At 40.7% G+C, this 21458-nt stretch overlaps 1 protein-coding gene across 2 annotated transcripts in view; it reads left to right on the top strand.

The window, feature by feature from the left end:
• aatkb (apoptosis-associated tyrosine kinase b) overlaps window positions 1-21458 on the top strand; it is a 53568-nt gene that overhangs the window by 9445 nt on the left and 22665 nt on the right. For both annotated transcript variants that reach the window (XM_051416934.1, XM_051416936.1), the window contains exon 2: window positions 18785-18918. In XM_051416934.1, coding sequence (XP_051272894.1) covers window positions 18785-18918 — 134 coding nt within the window. The remainder of the gene's footprint in view (window positions 1-18784; window positions 18919-21458) is intronic.

A 21458-nucleotide genomic window follows, 5' to 3' on the forward strand; every position in this document is an offset into this window, starting at 1 on the left:
CACTTTCTGTGCCATTCAACTTAATTAACTTTTTTATCAACACAGAGCTCTTTTCATCTTGATTTTGGCAGCTGGATAGTTAGAAGAGATTTTAACAAGTAAATCAAATTGTTGCTGTAAAGTCAGGGACACAAAAATAGGATATCGCCCTCCATCCACTGTGGAAATTATACCCTGGACTTCCTGCCCTGTCGCTCATGAGATGTCTGATTGGCGAGGAACGCTGTTTAGAGCATATATTCAGCTTTACTTGTCGTATTAATTCACTTCAGCAAGAATGTTTCTACTGAATGATGTTGTACTCTATTCAGCAACATGCATTTGAATAGCTTTCCTGTAGTTGTTTAAACTCTGTGAACTACAGTCACACATCTACAGATGAAACCACAAAATGATTTATTTGAGTGGACAACATTTCGGTCTCAGTTGGATCTGGGTACCACACCCACACACCCATATACCAAGAGGCTGATAGGCCCAGTGATGACAGATGTGGTTAACCATCCAACCCGCCCAGCCTAATAAATATCTCAAAACAATTAACAATCCAATGAGTACACAATTACATCAGCCCCAACATTTTTTTTAGTACAGATACAGCAAACACCACACGTACCTCACATTTAACTAAACCACTGAGAGACGAGAGACGACCTTCACTCTGCATGTACTGAGCATGTGTCGTATTACCGATGTCCTTCTGTTGCACCTGAAGGGATCCACTTTGAAACATGTTGGATCTGCACGGTGGTTGACCTGTGAGGTCAGTGCCACTGACCGCCTACACAGCTGACAAGCCACCACATGCGTCAGTAGCTATAACGCAGCAGATACTCCCTCAGACCGTCGCCATGGCAACGCATCTCACCGAATCAGTGTTTTCATTCATTACAGGTTATTTCAACATCTCAGAAACCTTCGACCAATCAAGGTCTGAGTGAGTGAATAAAACAGGCCTCTCTCTCTCTCTCTCTCTCTTGCTTGCTCGCTCTCTCGCCCAAATGAACTACATCATAATTTGCACGTGAGCAGGCAGACACCACACGTGAAGCTGTTGCAGCTGGAGGAGTTTGATTTTTCTTGTTATGATGAGGAGTGAGGAGTGTGTGTGTGTGTGTGTGTGTGTGTTTCTTTATGCACTGACTCCATATTTTATAATGCGCCTTTGCTGGTGAAAGCCTGGTATATGTGCGTATATACTGTATTTGTACATGTGGGTATGTGAGCAAGAAAAGAGAGCATCTGTGTAGTTTGTGTGTGTGGGTGGATGTGTGAGAGTTTGCACATTGTGTGACAGCATTTGCTCCAGTTTCTAGTTTTGGCCGTTTCCCCTGCCTCTTCTCGGTCACAGATGAGCTCATCCAATATTTAGAACATCAGTCACCCCGGCCTGGATCAGTGTTCCCTGATCACAGCCAGCCGAGTCCCGCACAGCCTGAGGCTGGACAAGTAACAGTCCTCCAGATACACAGGCACACTCTCAATTTCAATGTACAATTTCAGTTTTTTTTTTTTGGCATGGCAAGTAGTCTAGGATCATTTCAGCCTGTGAATTAACATTCTGAGAAACCTTTGTCTGTGTGAAAGTACACATAACATTCATGAGGAGCAAGTGGTTCAACTATAATTATTTTTAAAGGAAAACATTTTCTACGGTATATTCAGAAAGTACAGAAACTTTATGTTGTCAGTGTCTATTTTTACATAAACAAAACCAGTTGAAAATATCAAGAATGTCATTGATTGGCATTTAGAGTTCATATGTTAGTATTTATGATGGGAGAGATTGCTACTCAAGGCAGGCACTTACTGTAATGTTTCCAGGGAACTTGTTTCCAACAGTGAAGGCAATTAAATGTCATCTTGATAGTGTGAACAGGGGGAGGGGACTGTGTTACACTACAGGCTCGACATTATTTGCACTGTAAGTCACCACATAGTTGTAATTGCGAATGTGTTAGCAAACAGTTTTTTTTATATCCAGATTGAATTATGATATCTAACATTTAATCTCAGTTTAACAACTTAAAGTGGCTTTATCAGAGCTTTTTGAGGCTGGAAACGAGGTTGATGAGAAAGAGGGAACCAAAACAGTAAAGTTGTATGCTGTAAAAACATAAAACCACTGTTCTGAAAGAGGATACATTGCCCTGTAGAGCAAACTCTGTGTGGTTGTCACTACCAGTGAGCCCTTTTCCATTACACTTGACCCATTGTTAACATAGACGCAGTTTTAAAGTTTCTAGCGGAGATTTGTGCTGGCCTTCACTAGGACAAAGCACTACTTAATAAGAAGTATGGGTACTCATGTGGAAAAAAATAGTGCTAGCGCTAACGCTAGTACTCTGCACTGGTTATACAAACTGGTTATGTAAGAAACCAATTAGGGCTATGAGCAGTGAGCATAAAAAAAGAGATCATAACATCCCTAGTGTACCCTTTGTAGTGCTATATTTATTAGTATACATTTAGTCTGTTTGTACTGAGACATTCAGGCCAGAAGCTCCATATAACATTTAACATTCCTTCTCTGTCTGAGCCAGATCCAGATCATCACAGTTATATAAAGCAGCCTGTACATCTTTATCACATATTGCCTATTCATACACATTCTTATTCCATCTCTGAACAGGTAGCTCTAAATCTGGGTGCCATTTCCTGCTTAAAGTACTTCAAATACATAATGTTCCCGGCCATAAAGCCATTTCACAAGCAGCCACACAATGAAATGAGGCAGCCTGATACTAAAAGTGTCTCCATGGCAACCACGCTTCGAAACCAGCGCACAACAGGGGGGCACTTTGGCGAGGGTCCACTCCCTGTGATCATGCATAATCACGGCGGACACATATCACAAACCTGGCCGGCATCTTCCATTAATACTTGAAAAGACGCTGCGATCTGTGAAGAGATGCTCTGCTGTCTCTGTGTTCATCATACGCTGGCCTTTTACAAGTGAAGACACTTGATTAGTTAAAAGCTGCTTTTATGCAAATGTCCAGGGTAAAACAAGAAAAATGACACCACATTGGAAGAGTTCTGGCGGGTCTGAATTTACTAAAGTCGGTCTTTTGCCATCTGTAATGACTGTCGTTATAAATTTTGAAATTAAAAAGACTTGACTTTACACAGAAATGTAGTTTCTTTTTCTCGAAGTGTCATTTTCTAGACAGGAGGAGACTCGACTACAAGTAGTGTTTGTGACATGCAGTGGCCTTGGAGTTGTATGAACTCGCTATAATGGTGAAAACACTGCCGTCAAATCTGTTTAGGTAAACACACTCTGAAATCTACATGCCATGGTGCTTCCTAACATCATTTAACACAGTTTTATTACAGTTGTGTTATATTCTTTTTATTTGTTTTCATCTGTATTGTGTTCTGATATATTGTGTAATCATATATTGTTCATGTTAGTACATATTCAAGACTCACAGTTATTTTTTTTATGGAGCTTTTTCCTGCTGCTAACTAAACAAGGTTCTATTGTGATAAAGATAATAGAAAGTGACGAGAGAATCTGTGAGAAAACACAGAGCTGCTGATGTGCTGAAACACAACCAGGAAACTCTTAAATTACAGTGTTGTGTTTTAAAAACAATCTTCTATATAAAAATGACAAGTTTAATTCATTAGCACTTAATTGTTACTCAGTTTAATCCACTCATGTTTTGCTTCTACGGCCTTATTTGGTCTGACATGACTGTCAGCTTATAGCGGCTAATGTTATACTGAGTTTAATATGTCATAAACATTTGAATGGTTTTATCACATATGTACAGTTGGATATTCATACACTCAGCATATGCTGGAGCAACATTAGCATTTATTTAGTCACCTGATGAATAGTCTCTGTACTTTTAGCTCTGTTTTTGGTCTCCACCAATATCTGCCTCTTCAGCTGCTGAATGCTCCACTAACTGTGTCTGTCTGCTGTTTGGTGCTGGGCAGGTAGTGCACAGTGTTTTAACATCTGCCTGCTGCAACTAGAAACAGGGATGATGGGAGTGCGCCAAACTAAAAATGTAAAGTGACATCTTTAACATTATATTTCGTCATCTGGTAAATGGTTTACTTATATGGTCACATTTATATTGCGGGGTTCAGAGTCTTGCTCAAGGACACTATGACATTTGGACAGGAGGAAGTGGGGATCGAACCACCAACCCTGTGATCAGTGAACGACCCACTCTGTCTCCTGAGTAATCAAAAGACACTGGTCAATGTGATATAATCTATTGTTAACACTGACAACTGACTCAGGAGAACCTTAGAAAACTATGGAAAATCCAACATGCCATTATAGCAACAATTTTGGCCAAATTTGCTGCTGTTCAGCTACATTTACATAATACTGTGATTAATAATGGAAATAAAAATCAAACAATACCGGGAATTTTTTAAATAAATAAATAAAATGATCTTACATACACCATAAATAATGCAATGCATAGTCTTCTTATTACATGATGTTCAGCTATAACCTTTGAGCTACATCTTGTATACTCACATATAATGCGACTTTATGCCTGAGTGTGTGTGTGTGTGTGTGTGTGTGTGTGTGTGTGTGTGTGTGTGTGTGTGTGTGTTTTACCTCTGTGTCTTGTGTGTGTCATAATGAGCTGCTCCTGGGAGGTGTGTGTGTTGTGTAATTGCCTCTGCATGGCATCTGTGATGTGATGGGACATCTGAGCATGTGTAGTCAGTGTGAGTGGGGAGAGAGGGCAGGAAGAGGAGATTCATTCTGCTTCTCTGGAAGATTAATCTGCACTCACACAGGTACAGGGATGGCTGGAGAAAGAGTGAATGAGTGAGAGCAGAGGAAGAAAGCAGTTTTTGAGAAGCTCCTTGGGGAGAAGAGTGAGGAGAAAAGGAGGTAGTCAGAGGTTCAGGACGTAGAGGAACTAATAATCATGGAGGAATAACTGAAACCACCGCAGTCTCTGATGTGTGATAGTTTATATTTCCTCTGCTCCATTGAGTCTCCCTGACTGAGATGATTCATCCACATAAGACCCACAAACAGCGGGACGTGTTCATGCTCTGCTCTCATGCTCGCTGCAGTTCGCTCAGGTAAACATGTAATGTTCCTGCGTGTTCCGGCCTTCCTGTGTGCCCTTGTACAGACGTTTCTCTTCCCTCTAACAGTACCTGTGCATGCATACAAAATGACTCGCATTTACATAAAGGCTTGTTTTGTTTCCACGCTTCGCTGGTCGCGGTGAGGCTGTGCTACACACGTGAGCTGCATGCTCCAAATACCCATAATCCCCTGCTTCTGTACTGCTCTCTCCACTACAAGGGCTTGATAAGCTTTCACTACGTATCACACTGAATTATATTCTCAAGTTAACATCTTGACAAATACTCTGTTCATTGAGGCTATTCACTGAATATTTATTTAATGACGCATGCCAGATCTAAATTATTCATAAGTGTATGTTTGGTTTCTCCCTCACACACAAATATGATTATAAATGTAATACAAAATGGAAAAGAAATTGTGGGTGTGTGTCAGATCGTATTTCAACATGCTGTCATTCTAGGTCGTGAAATACCAACGCAGTTTTGTAACGATGCCTCAGTGTCTCATACGGAAGCATATGGTACCCTTTAGTGTTTGTATGAGATGCCTTTTTAACACATGGTTGGTTGGTTAAGTTTAGGTAACAAAACTACTTTATTGGGTTTAGGTAAACGTCCTGATTTGGGTTAAAATAAGTACGTTACGTGACGCAAGTCAAATAAACATCTCTTTGCACTACGTGACCTGACTTGAGGGGTTACATTGGCGTTAACATCCCGCTGTGTCTTAAACAGACTGTATGGCGTCACATTCAGATGCTGAATGAGTGGCGTGACAAAACATTGATATTTGACGCCCTGAGAATGAGAACAGGCTGTGTGTTTCTAAAAGTCACAGAAGCAGTACATTCTTAATTTTTCTCTTTTCTTTCTTTCATATGTATTTATTATTCAACTATTATACCAGCTAAACAGGTTCAAACAAACACAGGACTTTAAACCAGGAGACCGTTGTTTGGTTTGGGACCAAAAGTCACAAGTGACTTATTTTAAGTTACGTTTTAAAGTTAACTTAAGTAAGCTACGTAACATAACTTACAATCTTTTCTAAAACATAGCCAAGTATTTTTTGTGCCTAAACCTAACCAAAGTGCAACCGTTTCACTACTTTAACCACGTAAACTTGATTTTGAAAGTCTAACCGCATATTTAGTATTGCTAACTTGACTATGGAGCCCTGAACGTTCAGAAATGATGCTGAGGGGTACCTGCAGCATCATATATTTTGAAGCGGAGGGTCACTGACCAACTCCCTGTTTAACAAGTTGGGAGTGAGAATGTGTTTTTTACATTATTTTTTGATGATCCTTTATTTACCATTGATGTATCTCCTCGGTCAAAGTAAAGCACCAAACTGATGAGGCTTAATACAACATTTGTTCACGAATGTCACAGAAATGGCATTTGTGTCATCATATTCGGAGCACTTTTAAACCAAAACTGACATCCGTGATCTCCCCTCACCTCCTCCGCTTTGTTTACTCAAAGTTAAACCCTCACAGCAGGTCGCCTGTTTCTCCTCTCTGTGACAAAGCAAACCCACAGAGAACAACATAACTGCTGTTTATCCCCATACAGAGTCCATGCACCAAGCTGTGGCTGTTTTCAGTACAAGAAACCCACGCATATTTATATGCACCAAATCCCATCATCCCCAGGGACAGTGATGTCGTATTAAGATGGAGAGGAAAGAGCAGAAGAGGTGATGCAAACAAAGCAGTGACATTCATGTTTGTTGTGATGGGAGGTCAGTGGGAGGGATGTCGCTGCACCGCTGGTTCTCCGAGGGTTGTGACCTTTAACAGATCACATGCACATGTAGCCCGCTATGTGGTCACACACACACACACACACACACACACACACACACACACACACACACACACACACACACACACTTTAAGCTGAATGCCACAGCCTATAGAGAGTAAATATCCAAGAGTTGCTGATTTCAGAAGGGTATTCCCAGGTCTATAAAACTCGTTTATCTATCTCACTGAATGGTCTCTATGGATCCTCTGTGAGTGTGTTGAAACTGAAATGTTGTTCGAAGGTTCAGACAAGGAAATGTCACTAAGAGATGACAGCGAGTTAATGGATTCAACTTGAATTTAAAGTCCCCACACTGTAAAACCTGATGAGTTAGTTCAACTAAAATTGCCTTAAACTGTTCCAATGTATTACCTTCAATAGTGTAAGCATGAATAAATATTTGATTACAAGTAACTCAAGTATTTATCATTAAGGTAATTGTACCAATTTAATTCAACTGAACTTAAAACCAGTAAGTATATGACACACATCTTCTACATAAAAATGCTACAACTTCACTCAAAACAACTGAATACTTCAACAATTCATTTTTAAGTTAACTTGGAAGGACGGCAGAAAGAAGGAGGCAGGAGCGAGGGAACAAAAGAGGGAAAATAAAGGAAAGAAAGAGAGGGAGATGAAGTCTGAGAAATAGGAAAGAAAGAGAATAAAAAAAAGAAAAACAGGAAAAAAGAAATAAAGGGAGAAGGAAAGTAATAAAAAAGAGACTCTCAAAACTTCCAAAACTGGAAATACTCGAGTGAAGTACGTCAAATATTGCACAACAGTACTTGAGTAAATACATTTAGTTCCTTTCCACTGCTGGACGTTGTGTTGATATGCCCGTCAGGCCCTCCAGGGAGCCGAATGCTGAATAAAGCAGACGAGGTTGAGGTGTCTCTGGGCCTCAGGTGGAAGCTGTCTGCTGCAAGACAACAGACAGCTGTAGGCTGCACTCAGCATACTGAATATCTGCCACAGCAGGGCAGGAAATATCAGGTAGACAACACATCCATACACACATACACGCTGGAATAAACGTACTCCTGACAGCAGGAGTGCCGACGCGGGTGAGCCGGAGAACCATTCTCCTATTTGTACAAGGTTGCTGAACAGAGATAATGTGGCTGCTCCAGGGAGATGTGTTTCATGGGTAGTTGCTCCGAATTACAGCTTCCTGTGTAATTAGGTTACAGTACGTGGGCTGCCTGCTCATATGGATGGAAGGTAGACCCGACTCCCAAATGATATGAATAGCTAATCCTCCAAATCCTTTGTGTGACGGGTCCAAACAGTATAATGTTCTGTAACTCCACTGGATGATCTCACGTTGTGCCCGAAAGCGGCAGGATGAGGGGAAATGGACAGTGTCGAATTCCAACACAGGAAGTTGTGACATGTTAGGAATATATAGAGGAGAGGGGACTGTGGTCATTCAGGGTGACATATTCAGAGATGTTACACAATGTATATCTGCCTCATATATGAGCACAGTGAGAAAAATATATAGGATCAGATCATAATGACCACTGACTGGGTGAAGAAAATTTAAATTAGCTCACTGTGTGCAAAAACTGCAAAAGAGGTCTGGTAATAAATTGTAAGGTATTATTATTAAATTATTAAAACATTTGTGTAAAACTGCAAAAAAAAAAATAGAGTTGTCTGTGTTTCTGCAGTATTTCTTACAGTGTTGCGACATCCTTGTTGCTGTAAAATATTTAAAGGTGAATAGACTCTCTGGTCAGACTCCTTGTTCTTATTAAGAGTAGGAGTATTATTATGAGTGTTGGTAATTGTAGTCAACACAAGGGGGTCATGTATGATATAGAAAGACGCCCTGAGTGGCAGTTGATTGCAAATACAATTTAATATTACCACCAATACAATTTATTCATCCAATTTAAAAGGAGCTATATAGCCTCCACAGCTTTAGATTCACTTGTTAATGAAGAGCTACAAATTTGTTAATACTAAACTTTTTTCTTTGTGTCATCAATAGGAGTCTGAAATGCTGCAAATCATCAGTAAATTAGTGGATTTATTATTAAGAATTTTAATTTACATTGTTGTAACTTTACTCTACTTGATGGTGATTTCCTGTGTTTCTCAGAAGTTTCACAACTCCTAAACAGTGGGCCTGAAATGGTTACATTCAGCTGTGGGGTATACGTGTAGGCAGAAAGCGATGGTGTAGTAGTATCCAGAGAGCAAGTCCAGTGAAGATAAAGCAAAATTTCCATCCCTCGTCACAAAACAGGTCTTGAGGCTGTGTTACATTCAGTTCTGTTTTTTCAGTTTACTCCTGTGCGAATAAATACTGAATCAAAATCCTGCTGTGCTTTTTAGAGCTGAAGCACTACACAGCAGCGTAGTTCACTCACAAACTGAATCAGATAGATTCTCCACACGGGAGAGCTTTTTGAGCCATTGCAATGCAAGCAACAACCTCCTCCAAATGCACTTCCTCTAATGGCCACTTGAGGCTGGCTACAAAAGTGAGTCATTCTCCATAAGCCCCCATATTAAAACGCCCAAATTTACAGCAGAAATAAACATTTACAGCCTGGTACAAAAACGGTTTTGGTCTTAATAGCTAATTTCGACTGTACGGGGGGTGAATCTTTATATAACTCACCAACTGAAATCATTATAGGCTGAAAGTTATGCAAAATGAAGAGAATAGCTGCTTTGAGTGACAGCTGGAATACGGCTTGTTTCAGCACCCAGACTTCATTCGGCCCTCCTCAGCTTCACTCACGCTCCACGTATTTGTCCATTATTGAATTAGGTGGGAGCTGGCGGAGTCAGGACTGCCAAGATGACGACGGCCACACTGAGCTTCACAGGGTCTTTCAGAAGTGACGTCATGGAAACTATGTCCATTTTTAATTTAGAGTCTATGTTGCCACCTAGTTGCCTAACCTGCGCCACCTACAGGACTTGAAACTAATAGCAACAAAACACGATGTTTTAGAAAGCTGAATTTATTCTTGCTGTGAAACTCCAATCAGCTCTAATGCTAGAAATATTTTGTAATCAGCCACAGGAGTAAGAATAATTATAGACCATCAAACTATGAGCACTGCCTTTATCTAAATATCTGCAGCTGTTTACAAAACTCTTTACTTTTCTTTTTCTTTAAGTGTTGTTTTTTCTCTCTCGTGTTGTGCCAAAATGCAGGACTGCTGGTTTTATTTTAACCGAGAGTGTAGGTTAATTTCCTTTCTAGTGTGTTCAAGTTGTTCCTTTTTCTTGGCACAGCGTCTGTGAGCATTAGGAGGGCATTTGAATTAGTCTGAACGGGATTTGGGGGAAGCAGTCGCCATGGAAACCATGCTGAGTTTTTTTGCAGGCTGTTCTTGAGTCAGGAGCGTCGGCAGCTGTTCGCCAACATTTGCTTGTGTTTACATTTAGACCTCCGATGACAAACCCAACATGCAGCACAGGTGTTGTCTATCTCTCTGTCTGTCTGTCTGTCTGTCTGTCTGTCTGTCTGATGTCTCTGCATGACCAGAAGGATGATCTCTGCATCGTTTCATTTGCACCAGCAGATGTAAGGCAGATTGGTTTTCTCTTTGGCCCCTAACACAGATTGTTCATGACAAGATCATCAGCTTCATGCAGTTCACATGTGTTTGGCCCATATGGGCTTGTTTAACCATCTCTAACCCTCCCTCCACCCCTCTGTTTTTCCCCCTGTCATCATCATCTCCTACCAATCCTCTGCCGTTGTTTTCCTGTTGTCATCCCGTCTCTCTCTCACAGTCTGATAGAAGCCTGGTGTCAGCAGTAGTGTTGCAGGGCAGCAGAGGACAGAAGGGGAACAATCATTTATTTTTCCCGCGCCAGCATTTTTGATACAGTGTCTCAGTTGGCTGTGAGCGTAGAAGCTTTGTCTCTGTCACTGGTTTGGCTCACAGACACACTCACGTATATCTTGCAGTGAGAAGCATCTATTGATTGTATCCATTCCTTAACTCCTGACCCTAATCCCAACCCTCTGCAATGGAATCTGAGGTCATTTTTGTGGTGAAATGCTTTGCATTCACAAGAGTAAATTATGTGTAATGTGCATACAATAAATCTTTTCATGGAGTAAAACCCCTTAACTTTGCACCAAAGAGAAGCCTTAAACGTTGCCTCTTAATTAAGGGTTTTTAAAACACAATTTAGGTCTATTTGAATGGCCTGTCCCCTAAAAGTGCATTGCGAGTGTGAGATTGTGGATCCCTGGTGAAACTGAAAGTTCACATTCAGATTTTTCTTCCAATTCTTATTTTATTCATCAATAATCAAAATATATCTAAATTTATATTCATAGAGTATGATGTTTACACAATTTATGCAAGATTTTATGCATTAATGTGATTTTCAGTTTAAAAAATAGCAATCAGCTTCAGCTTGGTGTAAAAAAAACTTTAAAATATCCGATTTGCACTTGTGGATTTATGTATATGCCTGTTATCTTATGGATTCAAATCTGGGTTTTATTGTTTTAATCATGACCCAAAACCCCCTGAAAATGTAAAAAACAGCCATATAATCCAATTTTAAAGGTTAACAGTAGTTCTCACAGTGTAGAAAAACAAGAAGACACATTTACATGCCCACATGTCAGGTAGGAGAGCATCCTTCAGCACCAGGCAGGCTGTTATCTTGTTGTCTGTCAGTGGAAGGTCTGTTGGTCGCACACATCACTCACCTGACTGTTCACACTCTGACACCTGACCACCAGCATTAGCCTGAGAGCTGAAACCCTTACTTCTGCTCCCGATACAGCATCCAGGGGAGATTTTTCCTAGGGATTTAGCATGATTCATAGAGATTTGCAGTTTGGGCATGCCTGGTGTTATTCCAAAATACATTAAAATGTAATTTTTTTCAGCAAAAGCACTAATAATGTGCAGTAATCATTTTTTCCATCAGGGGGATAGCCTTTAATGTCTTTGCTGCTAAAGCTTTGTGACCACTGATTATGATTCTTGATGAAACAGAGGCCTGGTGAATTAAAGATAGATGTCAAAATGGACGTCCTGGACAGCATTTTGGAATTAATATCTTTATCTCTAACCTCTTCCCTCTCAGCTTCCTCCTCCTTAATTGGGCTCACTGTGTGAAATCTTTTGCTCTGGCCAGTTTCCAGCCCTTCAGGTGCTTTCACCTTTCTGTCCGCTGAGCTTTAGATCATTTGGCTGTAGCGAGGACGGTAAGCAGGTCTGATGATGGGTGTCAGCAGTCCCCTGGATGCACTTCCTGCTGACTCCCCTGAGCTGGATGTGAGCAGCGGGCGCAGGAAGAGAGCCAGGGCAGAGCTGTGACTCTTCTGGCTTTGCTCAGACAGGGAGGTGTGGCCCTTCTGGATCACAGCTGCAGCATAAAACTGGGCATCAACTCGCACTGTAATGGCCAGTCGGCTTATCTGAATAGAGCAGGCTTAACAATAGTGACACACTAATCACTGATGGCTGAATTACATGTGAAATCGCTGCCTGTAAATCAGAAATAAACATTTATTGTTTGATGCAGTGAGCAGCTGCAGAGTTAATGCCACAGTCAGGAGTGCCACATTCAGGCTGATAGCCAGGACATTATGTTGACAGAGGGAAGAGTTTGGACTCTCTCACTTCTCAGTCTGTCAGCTCTGATTTAAATGTCCCACATGCCAACTACCCTCGAGTCTCTGACAAGTCACAGTGACTCATACCTGTACTGTACTGCAGGAGCTCAGTTCAGACAGCTTAGTTGCTTTTTGTTTGCTGTGCTATAAACAGGAAATACAGCCTCACGGCCTGTCAGTGATCGAACTAGCTGAGTTAGCACTAGCAAGCTATTCCTTTACTGTAGGCCTGAGGTCTGAGTGGACTCAATATCACCTTTAAAAACATACGTCCTAATTATGGCTGTTTTAGGAACTAGTGTCTTAGACTTAACATAGATTTTCAACTATAGGTTTTTAATAGCTGGAGCATCATGTGGCTCTCTGTGCTGGTCTTTCTCCTTGTTTGGGTCTGTTTAGGTCCAGTTCATTCTGGATCAATCATAATAAGTAAAAATAAATATGTTCTTGTGTTCCTTTTGGTTCTGGTTCCTCTAATATGTATGCACATCAGGTCTGGAGAGGTTTTCTGGGTGTTTGAATCAGCTCCAAAGTTTTGAACCCATGAAGATCTCTAGCACATTGTAGCAGTTCTTTGCAGTCCAATATTTTGGGAAAATTTGCTTATTCGCTTTCTTCTTGAGAATTAGTTAAGAAGATTTATACCCCTCTGATGTCTGTATGCTATAGATGAAGCTAGCACCAGGAAGCAATTATCTTAGCTTTGCAAGACTGGAAGCAGCGGGTCACACCCAGTCTGCTTCTGTCCAAAGAAGAAAAATATTTGCTTTCAGCAGCTCTAAATCTGATTAATTAATGCATTATATGTTGTTTGTTTAATTTGTGCACAGAACTAAATGTAAAACAGCAATTTGTGGTTTTATTAGGGCTGCAACTAAAGATCATTTTTATTATTGATTAATCTATCAATCATTTTCTCCATTAATTGATTTGTTTTTTGGTCCATAAAATGTCAGGGTAAAAACAGAACAATGAATAAATGATCAAAATAGCTGACATCTAATCAATTAATAAACTTGTTGCAGCTCGAGGTTGCTCTAGGTGGAGTTGCATGCTGGGACTGGACAGGCTGTTGTTTTCATTGTGAGGTTGCCGGGCAACTACCATAGGCTAAGCTAAGCTAATGGGCTGCTGGTCCCAGTTCAGATGTGACTGTGGTATGGATTTTCTCATCTAACTCTTGGCAAGAAGGCACATTTTCAGAAAATGTCATACCATCCCTTAAGTCCCATTGAGTGCCTTTATCTTTAATTAGTCGTATTCAACCTTTTGGGTGATTGGTATTCTAACAGTGTCCACAGGCTGTGGTGTGTCAGACTGCTGAGGGGTTATGTATTAAAATCTGTAAATCAGGATGAAGCTGGCACTTAGTGTTCGCAGATCTGCTGCGGCTAACAGCTCTCTCTCTCTCTCTCTCTCTCTCTCTCTCTCTCTCTCTCTCTCTGTAAAGGCAGAACAAACACGTGAGGTTGTCAGAGAGACTTTACTTAACGCTCTGCAGTTTCTGGTTCTGTCTGCCCTCGGTTAGACTTCGAGCTGCTGCTCTTCAACTTTCTGAGTTTCTGTGTTGAGTGCTGAGGAGATTCTCCTGGGGCAGACGCTGCAGAGTACACAGCTCTTCAGCCTCTCCTTTCTCAGATCCTTTCTTCCCTCCTCTCGTCTCCTCATGCTCGCTCCCTTTTCATCATTTAGTCATCAGGATGCGCTTGAGCTCTCTGCCTCGGGAGGCTAAAAATGGCTACCACCTCTGCGCTGGGTGCTATATGGTACTCAAGCTGCTAGCATCAAGTAGTAGAAGGAGAGAAAAAAATGCAGCAGCTCTGAAATTCAGTCCTCCTTCCTGTGTTTTTCACTCTAAATGGGGTTTTGTGTTTTGTGTTTCTGAGTGTACTTAATGAGGCTCTCAGGAGGGACGTGTTCCCTGTGAACTAAACGACCTTTAGCAGGAGACATTTGTCTCTTTGGATCTGGGCTCATTACAGCTAACACAAGGGAGATTCCTCTCTATTTCATTAGGATTTGCAGTCAATGACATTGATTTTACACAGCTAGGGAAGAAAACACAACAACAAGGTAGCTTTGTGCATTTCTGGGGGGGTCCAGCCCATCTCAGCTGGTTACAAAGAGAGGCGGTATCATTACCTGCTGAATAATAATAGGCTATACTTGTATCATTGCTGACTGGATAAATCATACGTGTATGGCGGCATCACATGACTGCACCAATATATTTCAGTGATCTTTCCTTTCCACCTCTCCTCTCCCCCCCATAGCCAGCTTACTTACTGCTGTACTAAGCTTTTTCCTGCACCTGCCTACACTACACCTCTCTGGGTATTCCACTGGAATAAACTCAAGTATAAGATTAGATATTAATTCTTTCTGTCGTCAGATTTTCTTCTCTTCTCCTACACTCACTACCTCCTTACCGGCCTGCTTTGGCACAGTTGGACTGTTTCGGGTGGAACTGAGGTGTCAAATTGATATTTATTTTGGCAAAAAAACCTGAGTACCAAATTAATTAATTATAATATATAAGAATATGTTTGGAGATAATCCCATGGAAAGAGGAGTTAGTCTGTCTCTCAATATTTTCGGACTCAAGCCCACGGCATTCTTCTGAAGATGTACTATAAATCTTTAAATATGTTCTTACTTAAACAGGATTAAATAGTGCATTTGTTGGGGACTATTTTCAGCTGTGGATTAATACACATTTGGCATTAGGTGCTCCAATGGGTATTTCCAGCATTGTATGTGGGATTGACTCACTGGGTTTGGATACTTGTTGGTGGGATCTATTCAATGTTGGTTTTGGTCTTTTAATGCAATTTGATAAGAAAAAATATAGACTATCATCATAATTATCAGATAAATCAGAATTTGTAATTGTCTGATCAATACAACAGTGTAAACCCACATTCTTTCACTGAGAATAACATTTACAGTAGTGCTGGTTGTTTCTGATCTAAAGTTAATGCAGACTGTGGAAGTCTTTGGCATTATGCTTCTGTGTATAATTTTAATGAACACGTGTATCAGCTGGGCTTAAATGCTCTATTTTCATTTCGACTGCATGTGGACCTAAGTGTGTTCCCTTAAATATTAATCCCGGGCTGCATCTCCAGTCACTCTCTCCCACTTGTGCTGTTGGGGGAGATGGGATTTGTAAGCGAGGGAGTTTTAAATAAACCACAACAGAGGCAGAATATGTCCCTCTCTTCTCTGTAATTACCCCCCTGACGAATAAAGAGTAATTAAATCTGAATCTTGTATAGTGTTTCAAAGCACTAAATGCTTATTGACTGCTTTAGCAAGCTGGCCTTTTCCACGTCTTCCTCCCACTCTGCTTCATGTGGCATCATATTGCACTTTTTTATGGACACTGTTAGTGGACCACAGGTTTTATTTAGCCCCATTTAAGTGAAAAATTCAGACTAGGACTCTATGTTCCAAATACCCTGAGTGAGCTGGCCAGCTAATCCTGTATTTAACTGTTAAATTTGCATGTTTGTTTTTTTTTTCAAAATATTCTCTTCCTTCATCCTGCCAGCCGGCCTCCTAAACAACAGTGTTCGCACACTGTCCAATTATACTAAGAGCCTGATGCTCACTCAGAGCCAGTCGCACAAGCTTTCAGAGGATCAGCACAAACTGGCAGCAAAAATGACTCTCTGTGCTCGGTTCATTATGTGTGTGTGTGTGTGTGTGTGTGTGTGTGTGTGTGTGTGTGTGTGTGTGTGTGTGTGTGTGTGTGTCTGCGGAGCTGGGTGGCACTGTTGTTGGCAGGAATCAGTGTGAGAGATTTACAGCTGAAGGCAATCCTGCATGGCCGTCCGTCCAATCTGTTTCCGTGGTAACCGTTGCATTTCGGGAAGCCATAGCAGGATGAGGAATATAAATCATCCACTGCTCAAAAATGACCCCAAAATTGGGAACAAGATATTATTTATAAGACTGTACAGAATGCACGCGGCACACATACAGGATAATTCAAACCGTCAAGTCTGAAAATTGGCTTCACTGACACAGAATGAGGCAGAATGAGAAATAGAGCCTGAGGAAAATAACTCAACAGAGAAATCTACACTGTTGGGCTTCAGAGGCGGAACTAGAGTGGGTAAATATTGTAAGCAAACTGAATTAATATTATATCATAATTATAACTGCATCGCAAAATTATCTTGATTTGTAGATAAATGATCCTGAAAAAAAAAAAAAGATGCATTCAGGACACATGGGAGGTCTTATTCCTCAACACATTATGAAGCCAAAGTGCCCTTCAGGGTGTCTTCAGTATGCTGTACTGTATTTTATCACCCAGAGTTGTGTGGTTGAATTAATTTCGGCATTCCCAGGGCCTAAGATAATCCAACCTGGTATCAGGCCAAAGTGTGTAATATACACACTGCTCCACTGTGCCAAAGTCACGTTTTGCCCTGCCTAGGCGTGGCAGTGTCACGTTTTCAACACGTGCTCATTCCACCATCAGATTAGCAATAATAAATATACAGTGTCTGGGTAGACTTTCAAAATAAAGCTTGCTGAGGTCAAGTTATACACAGGACTCGACAGCAGTCTCCTGAATGAAAGGCCTATGTTTGTTTCAGTCATCCATCCACCCCAGCGCCTCCAAATGAAGACTATGTCACGCTTTATACTGCTGGTACTGCACCTTCTGACACACGTGCACTTTTCACATCTAGACGAAGAAGAAGAAGAAGAAGAAGAAGAAGAAGAAGAAGAAGAAGAAGAAGATATATACTTTATTAATCCCCTATTGGGGAAATTCTTCTTTTCACTCTTTTTTATTCTTACACACACACAGGCTGAAATACATACTTCATGCACTTGTGGACATGCAATAGGGCACCTCGGCAGTGCACAGGAGGTGAAACTGGCACCTCTCCAGCTACCAGTCCACACTCCATATTGTGGTCTGTGGGATTTGAGCCGGTGACCCTCCGGTTCCCAAGCCAAGTCCCTACACACTGATCTAGGCGAGGCAAATCCAGACACTGACTCACTATCGTCTAGTGGATCGACTTCGACTGGGGAACTTGCGTGGTTGCATGTTTGCTTTTGCTCTGTGTTTCCTGTCTGTCTTCTGTCTCTTCTGTTGAATAATCAAAGTCAAAAATGCTTGAAAAAGAGTAAAAAAACTCTTATTGCTACAGCTGCTATTCTCATTGCTTGTTTACTTGGTGTTCATTGGCCCAAAAGATCACTGTGAGAGTCTGATCTTGACTGGAGTTGATATTTGAGCTTTCTTCAAATTAAACCATTGAACTTCTGAACCCATATGAGTCTTATATAAGTGCTAACTGAGATATCTGACCTGGTGAGAGACACGATCAAAGCTCTGTGGGTTTCAAGTCAGCTTGGAAGATATCAGAACATCTACAACACTACAATCATTTTGTCATTTTAAAAGTAACAAAAAGTGGCCTACAGATGCTAAACACCTGAGTCATTAACACTCATGTTCACCCAATCATAGTGAAGACAGTATCCTAATTTATACAAAGGGAAATAAAATAAATAAAGTCATTAAAATGTCATAAATATTGCATATTCAAGTTTATCTTCAGGGTGTTGGTTTGTCATTAACACATCAAGCAGAGTTTTTTGCAGCAGAAGTGTTTTTCTGGGGCGTTGTGCAGTGACACATGAAAAACACAAAAGTTTCTTCCAGCCTCCTGAATCCTCATTATATAAAATGTGCCCCTTATTTAAAGTAAACACATTAAAGTTAAGCAGTTGCTTCATTTGCAAATCACTTCCACATGGCTGTTTTACACTATACACTCAATTTTATGATGAACAGAAAAGATATGCCTCTGTTGCTAGGTGAAGGTGATAAATCAGCACCTGAATTTTTTGCCTGGTTTTCTGAGGCGGAGGTGTAATGTTGTTCATTGTGTGCTGGATCAGGGCGATAATGTTTCAGAGCATTTCATTTTGAGCAAAAACACGATGACAGGCTATAAATCAGCCATCTGAATGTTCTTAAATGGAAATGTAATCTCCTGAGATTCAGTTCAGTTTGTGAGCTACTGTACACAGGATACATTAGAAATGATGCGATGGAAAAACCTCCCTATAAAATGAATCAATACATTACATTCATCCCTTTATTGTCGTAATGTAATTGCTCTCATATGTCATACATGCTTTAATATGCATTTTATTGTAGCTCACACAAACAATGCAGAGTCTCCTACCAGTCTTACGCCTCAGCTAACAATCTCTTGATGTGTCCTGCAGATGGCGCTCCGCTGAGTGATCTGTCCTGGTCGTCGTCCCTGGCTGTGGTGGCCATCTCCTTCTCGGGCCTCTTCACCTTCGTCTTCCTCATGCTGGCCTGCCTCTGCTGCAAGAAGGGCAAAATCGGCTTCAAGGTGGGCCTCTCGTTTGGGCTGATGTGCAGACCACCGTCTCCCATCGACTTCCACATGATGCATAAAAAAGATATGAGGCGTGAAGACATACCGACACATCTCATACCAACACACTCATTAAATCATATGAAGTTTTTATGGAGTCTTGTATAGAGATACGCTTTCTAGCTCTCTTTTCCCATGAGCGTTTCAGCAAATGGACTGAACGCAAAACATTCTTCATTAGACATCCATTATACTCGGTCAGTACACAGGTTCCCCAGCCATTTATACTTAGACTATGTGGATGGGAAGTAGATAGAATGGCAGACAAAGGTGGGAGAGATGGTGTTTGTGGAGCGGCAGGAGGCCTGCAGCTTTTCAGGACCATCTTGTGTTGTTGATTTAGACCCCATTTCTGAGCAGCGTGCTGAAATGGGTCACGGCATCTGAGAAAATAGGACAGGGAGCAAGGAAGATGGTTGTGTGTGTAGATTGGAGGAATGGTGGGACTGTGGATATGATTGCAAAAATGCTCAAATATGTGTCTTTCTGACGATATTTCTGTGTGTATGTATGCATGTGGACACATCTACATGTTTAAACATATTACCTTGTGGAGTTTTCTTGTAAAATAACAATTCTCCTTACACCCTAAATACATTTCCTTTTTCATTAAACATTTGCAGAGTAAATTTTTTAAATTTATATCCACATTGTTGCAGCACATAATGTAAGCTAACCTTTCTCATTTAACAAAGATTTTCTTATCTAGCTTGGTGAATTAAGTAATTTTTTTTTTTTACCAAACCAGTGTTGGTGTTTGTTGGAAAGAATAACAAAGACAGTTTTAGAAAGTTTCATTTCATTCCTGTCCCACTGTTGTTATATAAGATGCTGGTGCTCTTGTGTGACATCCAGTGGAAAGTGAATTTCTTATTTAACCTTTAACGTCAGGATTCACAGCTTTTAGCTACTTTTAATCACTGTGAATCTTTTAAGGTTTAGACTGTTGGTTGAGCAAAACAAACAACTTAAAGAAAGGGACTTTGGGCTCTGGAAACTTATGAGATCAAATGAAATATTGCAAAAAATAATCTACAGATCCACTATAATACATCACGCCCTTTGTTTTTCTCTTCTTCCACAACAAGTCCCTTCTGTGATTCATATTCCTGCACAACACTTGAAACTGACAAAAGAACGTGATTTATTCTTCCACTTATTAATTTATGTTGCAACATTATGTAAGCAAAAGTTGCTTTAGAGAAATGTTTATGCTGTTGTGACAATGTGAAGAGAACCACGTGATTAAGGCTGTTGGATGAATTTTCTCACAGAGTCGGGGACATGTAAGAGTTTTAATAATTAAAAGAGGTTGGTTCATTTTTGGGCGCATCTCCATCTTCTCTCTTCACTCTCTCTGCAACCTCAGCCTTTTCTCAGCTCTGCACTGATTACACAAGTGTCTGTAGCAATTATTACATAACATCCTGTTCTTTCTTCAACACTGTTAGTGTTTATACGTGTGCATCTTGAGTTGTTGTTAGGCTGCATGCAAGGAATAGGCGTCTATTGAAGATATATGATGTGCCTCATGTCTGGTTTGTGTCGTTTGGCGGGTTGGACCACCCAGCTCGGACCTGTCAGGGTGTGTCAGAGGAAGGGGCCAGGGTGGGAGGAGGGGGAAGAGTAAGGGCGCAAGGGCGTGAGGAAGGGCATACCCATGAGCCCACAGTGCATCCGGCCTCCGGGCCCCATCTGGAATTAGACACAGCCTCTCCCAGAGCAGGAAGAGGGAATATCAGGGAAAAAAAGGAGACGAGAGAGAAAAGCTTTCTGTGTTTGGAGAGATGATCCTCACAGCTATCAGGGATAGTTTGGTGTTTGGACCTGGTTTTATGGTTAAAACTCTCATTTGTAGCAGTTTTCTGAATACTCTTAAGAATTTGTCATTCCTCACCTCATGTAAAAATGTAGAAAAACATTACTTGATTGTGACTTTAATAATTCTAAAAACAATTTTTTTGAGTGAAAAGGTTTTTGTGCATAATCTTGTCGCTTAAATTAATAGTTCAACATTTAAAAGAAAAAGTGCTTTTTCTCTTCTTGCTGAGAGTCAAATGAGAAGATTGAGATTTCTTGTGCATGGACAAGAATCTGCTATCCTATTAAAACCCCACAAACTGTTAATAATCAGTGTAATCAGTGAGCATTTGAGGTCCTGGTAGACACATTTTGTTAGTTTGGATTGAACCAAGCCAGCTGTTTCCCTCCCAGTTTCCAGTCTTTATGCTAAGCTAAGCTAACCAGCTTGGACCTTTTTTAGTGGTTGCATCCCCTACCATTGTTAATGTTTGACAAAAATTGTGGGGTGATGGGGTGGGAACTTTTTCCGTTTTCTGAAGGGGGGCATGCCAGAAAAAGTTTGAGAAACACTGATTTGGAGGGATGAGAGTGTTCTTCTGATCTTATCTTCTTATTTAACTCTCTGCAAGAAAGCACATGTCAAACTATTCTTTTAAAGAATAAATAAATACATAATTTGATAGGTTTGAATA

Source organism: Dicentrarchus labrax, unplaced genomic scaffold (assembly GCF_905237075.1).
Source record: "Dicentrarchus labrax unplaced genomic scaffold, dlabrax2021, whole genome shotgun sequence".
NCBI classification, from domain to species: Eukaryota; Metazoa; Chordata; class Actinopteri; family Moronidae; genus Dicentrarchus; species Dicentrarchus labrax.